At 34.2% G+C, this 9952-nt stretch overlaps 1 protein-coding gene across 1 annotated transcript; it reads left to right on the top strand.

Moving 5' to 3' along the window:
• The first annotated feature begins 3878 nt into the window (after positions 1-3878).
• LOC120280208 (ABC transporter C family member 3-like) lies at positions 3879-9895 on the top strand. Its single transcript, XM_039286982.1, has 10 exons — positions 3879-6662; positions 6782-6868; positions 6964-7596; positions 7683-7847; positions 7960-8254; positions 8348-8568; positions 8639-8944; positions 9043-9106; positions 9193-9432; positions 9525-9895. Exons 1-10 carry the CDS (start codon positions 4260-4262, stop codon positions 9635-9637), a joined length of 4527 nt encoding a protein of 1508 aa, XP_039142916.1. The 5' UTR covers positions 3879-4259; the 3' UTR covers positions 9638-9895.
• The last annotated feature ends 57 nt before the right edge of the window (positions 9896-9952 follow it).

Genomic DNA, 9952 nt, shown 5'->3' with positions numbered 1-9952 from the left:
TTCCCTTAAAAAAATAATAATTATTTATTTATTATTGTACAATTATATCATGCCTAATATCATATTCTTGGGATTTTATATATTTAGATGAAATTAAAATTATTATATATATTTAGGTGAAATTTAAATTTTCTAGCCCCATTACTAAAATAGATGTCTTCCCCAAATAATAAATAGACTATGAATGAATGATCTAATTGGTGATTATTTTTAAAAAATTACTTCGAACTTATATTTTCATACAGTTATGAGTCACCTAATTATTTTTAGTAATTCAATATGATTTATTCTTGTGTTTTCATGTCGAGTTATGTATTTTTTTTTTGGTATTACATTTCCAATATATGTATTTACAAATGTTACATTCTAATACATTTTCCCGAGTATATTCATTTCATTTTTTTTAAAAAAAAGAGTGTGTATATATATATATATATATACATATATAATTGGTTGGAGGCATGGCCATTTGTTGGAGCATCACTTTCGGCCTTGTAGAACACGTTAATATAATGAGTGGTTTGATTATTCCTTATATATATATATATATATATATATATATATATAAATGTTTGGTAGGTCAAATGAGAACTTCCTCAATTTATTCTACATAAATTTAAATTGATATATATGTTTTTCGCAAAATTATGAATTTAATTTACATCAATTCCAATCTATTTGATTCATATATATCTAATATATATCTAATTTTCATGTGTTGTTGAATGTTAAATTTGAATTTTATTGACAGGGTATTAATAAAATTATAAATAAAAATTAAAAAATCAATTATATTTACACACAAATATAATTATACCTTTGTTGGTTGTCTTTTCCTCGTAATATTTTTAATATATCTTAAAAGATAAATGGTTTTAAGTATATGAAAAATAAAATAAAGTATTAAAAATAGCCATAGTTTTATGTAATATTATCATTGTGCAGACAATGTCATCGTACTTGACCTTGTAATGTTTAGCGCATTACACACTGTAGCTAATATGTAAGACTATTGTATAGTCATTAGATTTGAATATAACATCTGATCTATGGACGTTTTTAAATTTGTTATCTAAAGACGTTTGCATATGGCTCAATCTCTGTAAATATATATATATATATATATATATATATATATATATATATATATATATATATATATTTAATTTTCTTTGCTGATGGACCTTCGTTATCAATTGTATGTCCAAGGCCCAAGGGCTAGGCCCAGCCCAATTTTGATGTGGCAGTGGCAAGGGGTAACACAAAGATTTAGATCATGTGTTTTTTTAAATTTTTTTTTTTTTAAAAGTTCATATTCTTTTAAAAAAAACTCAAACAAAAATACGACATATAAGTCCCTTTATGTTCAAATAACAATAAAGCAACATATACATAATTTTCGCAAAAAAGAAAAAGAAAAAGAAAAAGGAAAAAAATACTTATTGGAAGCTTTATTTTGACATTGCTTTTCATAGCATGATGTTTATTTCAATTTTATGCCATGTTTTTGTTTTTCTTTAATATGTATTAATAATGATATCCAATAAATATAAATAAATCAACATAAATAAACTAACAAATAAAAGATATATTAAAGCATTCTATTTATATTTCGACCATTCATGCATGAAAAAAATAAAGAAGAAATCAAATTTTAAGTGGTGATGATCTCACTGATAGTTCTTTTATGACTATATATATTATGATAGTGGACAAATCACATATATTAAAGCACAGTGAATTTCTAATTTTATTCATTTAGTTCTTTTTCCCTTTTTTTATTTGTTTTTTTTAAAAAAATATGACCCCATGCACATATTATTTGTTTAGGAATGGGGGCACCCACCCAAAATATAATTCTAATTTAAGCTGATTTAAAATTCTCAAATTCAAACATGCATTATAATTTTTATTTAAATTCCTAAACTCTTCCCATTTCAAACCTGTCTTGAATCCATTAAATTATTCATTTAATAATTATATTAGAAAAAGTTAAATCATATTCCTTTTTTAATTAATAATGATTTACTTCAAATAATCATGTAGTCATGATCTTTACGAAGTTTAATATATTAATAAAAAAATAAAAATTAACTAAATAATTTTTCTTACATTAATAAAAAAAATTAAATTATTGAACATGTGTTAATATTATGATTGTATCTATTTATACAATTTGAAATACAAAATCAACATAAAACTTCTAAAATTTACAAATCATATTTACAAAATAAAATCACAATATTTCACTTTATAGTGTTGGAAAACTCATAAATATTATGATATAAAAGTACAAAGTAAGGTAATAAATTTTTTTATCTTGCTAATAAATTCATGATTTATCCGTTTTATTTTTAAAAAAAAATACTAAAATAAATATAACAAACAAAAAACTAATGTTTACAAATATATCAAAAATTGAAAATTAAAAAATACTCACTATCCAACCAAACCTTAGTCACCACCACCACCATCACCTCCATCATCAAGGTCCCTCATCTCGGCGCTTTGCCAGATTGGTGATTTCAATAATGCAAGATCTCCTCTTGAGCAAATGGAGCTTCTTGGAGCTCGGTGCTCGCCGGATACTTACACTTATACGATCCTCATTGGGTACCGGAGAAGCATGGAGACAGGGTGCCAGCTGATTTCAAGAATTTTTTTTTTTTTAAACCTATGCTGACTAGGAGAGAGATTATTTTACCACATGGATCGTGTGAGGCATTAGTGTAATCTAGTAGTGCTATATAGCATTACTCATTTTGAATAAGCTTGAACCTTTAAAGTACTAATGTAAAAGTTAGAAGAAAGTAAATGTTCAAATTAAACAAATATGGAAAAAACAAACCTTTTAAATAATAATATTAATTAATCAAGTATTATAAACATATGTGTGTGTGTGAATTTTTACGTCCAATCTTATATTATTTTTTTAATAAATAAAAATAATATTTTATCTCTAATAAAAATAAATTTAAATAAATTTTAAAAATATTATTTTTTTAAAAAAAGTAGTTGTCTACTCAAAAGTCAGGTTTTCGAATGCCCAACTTTTACTTTGATTCCTTAACAAAATGAAAAAAAATAAAAAAAATTTCCGACTTACTAAAGTATAAATATAATTGGGAAAATGACAGCCATTTTGGTCAATAGCCAATTACTCTCAAGCTTTTATTAATTAGAAAGTGATTTTGCTTTCCATGTGATGTGAGTCCAACACAACAATATTCAAGACAAAAAAAACTTGTGACTTCTTCTCCAAGAAAATTAAATCATTCATGAAAAAGAGAAGTTTTTTTTTTTTTAAAAAAAAAAAGATATATTGAGGCTAATAATTAAAAACATGAATATAAAAATCTCAATTATCAGTTTTTTCATTTTTTTATTTTTTAACGGGTGACAAATATTTTATTTAAGAGATTGTTAAAGAGATAAATAAGTATAAAAGTGCACAAATTATTATGGCTTATAAATCTCTTTACTTTATAATTTTGAAAGTATAAAATTACTGTTTTTTCCATAAAAGACTTACACCTAAAACTATGAACAGTATATAAATAGTATTTGACTCAAGATGTACAGTGCATAAACAATATAGAAACAATACTATTAAGTAAATTTATATTTTTGTGTCATACCATTAGGCTATCCAATAATTAATATTATTAATTACATATATGTTAATGATATTATTGGAAAGATTCGAACCCATTTTTTATTATTTAACAAAAGAAAAGAAAAAACTTATAAATGACAGATATGTTAATAATTTTGTTTTTTAAATAATAAAAAATAAATAAAAAATTGGAATAAAATGAAAGAAAATTAATGGCAGTGCTTCAATCACGGAGCTATATTGGAATAGTGAAGAAAGCCATGCAAGAGATCACCAGCTTCGTGCTTAGGGTTTCCGAAACCTTTGGATTATTAGGGTTTCGGAATTCCTTTCCACGAAACCCTAGATTTCTTTTTTTTATTACCATTAACATCGTTGACTGAAAATTCACGTCTTTCGTGAAGCTTTGAAAGTTCCCTCTCTTTAATCGCGATGGCGCTCTGTTTCTAAGAAAGGGAACCTTTGGACCCTCCGTCCAATCCTTGCGTCCCAAGGAATCGCCATTGTCGCTAGTGGTTGATGCTCTTGTCCGCCCTATATATATATATATATATATTGATCACAGTTGCTTCCATTATATCTTCACTGACGAGCAGCTGAAAAAGAGCCAGCAGTGAAAAATCACCACAAAAATCAGTCAAAGATGGTGGCTTTTCAATCCTCAGTTCATGTTTTTCTTGCAAAATTGCAGTCTTTCCGGTTTGAGATCTTGAGACCAGTGTTTCTTCATGGTTTCTTTGGTTTTTGCCACGTTTTCGTATTGCTTGCTCTGTTGCTGCTCTGGCTTCGTCGCAAGTTTAAAGGTGCGAACTTTAATCGGCGCTTGTCGCGAAACAGTCGGTCTTTGTATCACAAGATTGCTGTTTTCACTTGTTTGTTTCTCGGCCTGCTGAATCTCTTCTTCTGCGTATATGACTACTTTTGGTTCGAGTTTGATGTGTGGAACGATGGTCATTGGGTTACTCTTCTGGATTTAGCTGGTAGAACTCTTGCATGGTTCGCAGTCTCTTCTTCCTTGCACTCTGAGTTCATCCATGCTGGCCGGAAGAAATTCTCTCTCTTGTTGAGGCTTTGGTGCGGTTTATTCTTGATTCTTTCTCTTTCTTTGCTTGTCATTGACTTTGCTTATTTTAGAAGAGCTGGTGTTCTTGAAACATATGATTTGGTTCTGGATTCTGGTTCTCTTTTGTTCGGTTTGATCCTCAACTATGTCCTCTTCTCGTGGAAGAGGAATGAAGATGAAGAAGAAGAAAAAGAAGAAGATGAGGAGAACACTCACCTAAGGGAGCCTCTTTTAGATGCCAACACTCAGAACACAACTGCAGACATTGGCAATGTGTCTCTGTTCGCAAACGCTGGGCTTCTTAGCATCCTCACCTTCTCTTGGATGGGTCCTTTGCTCGCCGTTGGTCATAAAAAGACTTTAGACCTTGAAGATGTACCGAAGCTCGCTGATTATGATACTGTTCATGGTGTCTTTCCCATCTTCAAGAGGAGGCTTGAATCTTATGTCACCACGGATGACAATGCTGGTGGCAAGAATAGCAACAAAATCACCACATTCAAATTGGCCAAAGCGTTGATCTTCTCCGTGTGGGAACAATTCCTCTTGACAGGCTTGTATGCACTGGTGTACACTGGAGCTACTTATGTAGGTCCTTATCTTATTGATTTCTTTGTTCAATACCTCAACGGCGACCGGAAATTTGCTAATGAAGGGTATTACTTGGTTGCGGCATTCATTGTTGCCAAGCTTCTTGAGTGCCTCTCTCAGAGGCACTGGTTTTTCAGATTGCAAGAGGCTGGGATAAGGATGAGGTCCTCTCTCGTGGCGATTATCTACCGAAAAGGCCTTGCTCTGTCCAGTAGCTCACGGCAGAGCCGAACCAGTGGGGAGATCATCAACATAATGTCTGTTGATGCTGAGAGGATATCACTCTTCAGTTGGTACATGCATGATCTTTGGATGGTGCCAATCCAGGTAGCACTGGCCTTGTTGATCTTGTATGCAAGTCTGGGACTTGCTTCATTTGCTGCTTTGGGAGCCACCATTGTTGTCATGTTGTTGAATGTTCCACTGGGGAAGATGCAAGAGAAGTACCAGGAGAAGTTGATGGAGTCCAAAGACATCAGGATGAAAGCCACTTCAGAGATCTTGAGGAACATGAGAATTCTCAAGCTTCAAGGCTGGGAGATGAAGTTCTTGTCCAAAATTGTTGATCTTCGAAAGAATGAGACAAACTGGTTGAAGAAGTATGTTTACACATCCGCTTTGACTACATTTGTGTTCTGGGGTGCTCCTACGTTTGTTGCTGTGGTGACTTTTGGAGCCTGCATGATAATGGGAATACCATTAGAGTCAGGGAAGGTTCTATCAGCTCTTGCAACATTCAGGGTGCTGCAAGAGCCCATTTATAACCTCCCTGATACGATTTCAATGGTTATTCAGACCAAGGTGTCTCTTGATAGGATATCGTCATTTCTATGCCTCCAAGATTTGGAGCCAGATGTTGTGCACAGACTCCCTCCAGGCAGTTCTGAGGTTGCCATTGAAGTAACTAATGGGTGTTTCTCCTGGGAGCTCACTTCAGAGAATCCTACTCTGAAAGATTTGAACTTTCAAGTGTTGCAAGGCATGAGGGTGGCTGTTTGTGGAACTGTTGGCTCTGGTAAATCCAGCTTGCTCTCTTGCATTTTAGGCGAAGTACCAAAAGTATCTGGAACAGTTAAATTATGCGGGACGACAGCTTATGTTGCTCAATCCCCATGGATTCAGAGTGGAAAGATTCAAGATAATATTCTATTCGGACAGGAAATGGACAGGGAGAAGTATGACAGTATTCTTGAAGCATGTTCATTGAAGAAGGATTTGGAGATTCTTCCATTTGGGGACCAGACTGTTATTGGAGAGAGAGGAATCAATTTGAGTGGAGGCCAGAAGCAAAGAGTTCAGATTGCCCGTGCTTTATACCATGATGCTGATATTTTCCTGTTTGATGATCCATTTAGTGCAGTTGATGCTCATACGGGTTCACACTTGTTTAAGGTATTTGCTACTCGCTAATTCTTTATTTTGAGAAAGTAGAATCTAACATTTAGTTTTTCACTTGTTATTGATATGTTTGCGTTATTGCTTGTTGTAACCAATCCCTGTGCTGATACCAGGAATGCTTGCTTGGACTTTTGAGGTCAAAAACTGTGGTCTATGTCACCCACCAAGTGGAGTTTTTACCTTCTGCTGATCTTATACTGGTAACTCTTAGTTCCTTGTTTCGTCATTAGATTACCTCTTTCAGATGCAAGCTCTCATGGCTGCATTTTACATTTGCTTTGTGCTTTTTTGCCAGGTTATGAAAGATGGAAGGATCACACAAGCAGGCAAGTATAATGATATACTTAGCTCAGGAACAGACTTCATGGAACTGGTCGGTGCTCATCAGGACGCACTGGCCTCACTGGATTCAGTGGAACTTGCTACTGACACTCCAACCAATGGCACTGGAGATAGTTCATGCAGCAAAGATAATGACAAACATGCAGAAGATGAACAAAAAGGTAAAACGGATGAAGCAGTAGATCAGAAGGGACAGCTTGTTCAAGATGAGGAAAGGGAAAAAGGCAGCGTCAGCTTTTCTGTCTACTGGAAATACATTACAATGGCTTACAAAGGAGCTTTTGTGCCTCTAATATTGTTGGCTCAGATTCTCTTCCAAGTCCTTCAAATCGGTAGTAATTACTGGATGGCCTGGGCTGCACCTACTTCTGCAGATGTTGAACCTCCTGTGAGTAGCTCAATGCTTATCTATGTTTTTGTGGCATTGGCAATTGGAAGCTCCTTTTGTATTCTTGTGAGGGCTGTGCTTCTTGTTACTGCGGGATATAAGACAGCAACATTGATGTTCGACAAAATGCATAATTGCATTTTCCGGGCTCCTATGTCGTTCTTTGATTCTACTCCAACCGGACGCATACTGAATAGGGTGAGAGAAGTTCACCAAATTTTCTTCTTTTGAAGGCCTTGTATGGGTCTTTTCTGTATGAGCATTTACCAATTATTCTTTTGCAGGCATCAACAGATCAAAGTGAAGTGGACACTGGCATTCCTCTCCAACTTGGTTCATTCGCCTTTGCTATCATACAGCTGCTTGGAATCATTGCAGTTATGTCACAGGTCGGATGGCAGATCATTCTTATTTTTATTCCCGTGATCGGCGTTTCCTTTTGGTACCAGGTAATCATCCTTTATGTGCCATTTTTCTTGAACATTTTGACTAATGATTTAATTGGTTCTCCTTTGCAACATTTGTGTTCTTATTTGACTTGGCCTTTTTCTTCTTCTTTAGAGATACTACATAGATTCTGCAAGGGAGTTAGCAAGGTTAGTCGGTGTGTGCAAAGCTCCCATCATACAACATTTTGCAGAATCCTTGTCTGGATCAACAACAGTTAGAAGCTTTAATCAGGAATCAAGATTTGAAGGAACTAATTTCCAGCTTGTGGACAAATTTTCTCGGCCGAAATTTCATAATGCTGGTGCAATGGAATGGCTCTGCTTTCGTCTTGATATGCTGTCATCCATAACATTTGCCTTCTCCTTGTTGTTCTTGATCTCTGTACCAGTAGGTTTCATTGATCCAGGTAATCATTTTTAATCAATTTCTAAATTATATCCTTCAGATTTCACTAAGCTATTAGTCTCACATCATTCAATGTTCCTTAATCTGTTTTAAGGTCTCGCTGGGCTAGCGGTTACATATGGACTTAATTTGAACATGCTGCAAGCCTGGGTTATATGGAATCTTTGCAATCTCGAAAACAAGATCATATCAGTGGAGAGAATATTTCAGTATATGAGCATCCCTAGTGAACCACCTCTTACTACTGACTCAGAATCAATCACACTTGATTGCAAATGGCCATCAGAAGGAGAAATAATCCTTAATGACCTTCAGGTACTCTCCCAGTTTCATTTGTTTACTGCACTTATTAGATACTTCAATACTAATGAATTACTAAATACAGGTTCGATATGCTCCTCACATGCCTTTTGTTCTGAGGGGTGTCACATGCACATTTACGGGCGGTACGAAGACTGGCATTGTAGGAAGAACAGGCAGTGGAAAATCTACTCTAATTCAGACACTCTTCCGTATCATCGATCCTACTGTTGGTCAAATATTCATAGACAACATTGATATCTCAACCATTGGACTTCATGATTTGAGGTCTAGATTAAGCATCATCCCACAAGACCCGACTATGTTTGGTGGCACAATTCGTAGCAATCTTGATCCACTTGAAGAATACACAGATGATCAGATTTGGGAGGTGCGCTCATTTTCCCTTTTTTCCATTATATGTCTGGATTAGATGATGCCTCTGAATTATGAGTTCTAATTGTCCTTTGTTTCTCTGTTTTATTTTAGGCATTGGATTGTTGTCAGCTAGGAGATGAAGTTAGGAAGAAAGAGCTAAAGCTAGACTCTCCTGGTATGACATTTTACTTAAATAGTTCTTTTTTCATTTCATAATTTTGACGGTGAATGTGACATGGGAACAATGAATATGGATTACAGTGACCGAAAACGGTGAGAATTGGAGCGTTGGTCAGCGTCAATTGGTATGTCTAGGAAGAGTGCTTCTGAAAAAGAGTAAGATCTTGGTCCTGGATGAAGCCACTGCTTCCGTCGACACAGCCACAGACAGCCTGATTCAGAAAACCATCAGGCATCAATTTGCCGACTCTACAGTTATTACAATCGCTCATCGAATAACATCAGTTCTCGATAGTGATATGGTTTTGCTTCTCGATCATGGTTTGTCCTACTTGACTCTACTTCCGAATATGTTTGAGGCACATTATTTCTGACACTTTATTTATTTATTTATTTATTTATTTTGTGAACAGGACTGATTGCTGAGCATGACTCTCCAGCTAAATTATTAGAGGACAAATCATCTTTGTTTGCAAAACTAGTATCCGAGTATACTATAAGATCTAGCTCCAGTTATGACAACTAAATGATCCATCTTTCAGAGAATGAACTACGGTCTAACCTCGATGATGATGCCGAAAATTTCATAAGCATGCATGAATTTGCTTTCTGATTGGGAGTATGTACTGAAGCTTTCTTTGTGACTGCTTTGCCCAGGAATTGGAAGCAAGATCAGTGGAGTCTGAAATATTTCGCCTCTTTGTAATGTAATGTTGATGTAGTTATAATATTCCGACACTTTGCGAAGTTATTAATTAAATAAGCGATAAATGTAATTTTCCAACAGCCTTCCTTTCTGCCAAACAATGGTTATTTATAATTTTATAATAGTTGTATGTAT

The sequence above is a fragment of the Dioscorea cayenensis genome, chromosome 17, assembly GCF_009730915.1.
Source record: "Dioscorea cayenensis subsp. rotundata cultivar TDr96_F1 chromosome 17, TDr96_F1_v2_PseudoChromosome.rev07_lg8_w22 25.fasta, whole genome shotgun sequence".
NCBI lineage: Eukaryota > Viridiplantae > Streptophyta > Magnoliopsida > Dioscoreales > Dioscoreaceae > Dioscorea > Dioscorea cayenensis.
This window is presented reverse-complemented; position numbering and strand designations above follow the sequence as displayed.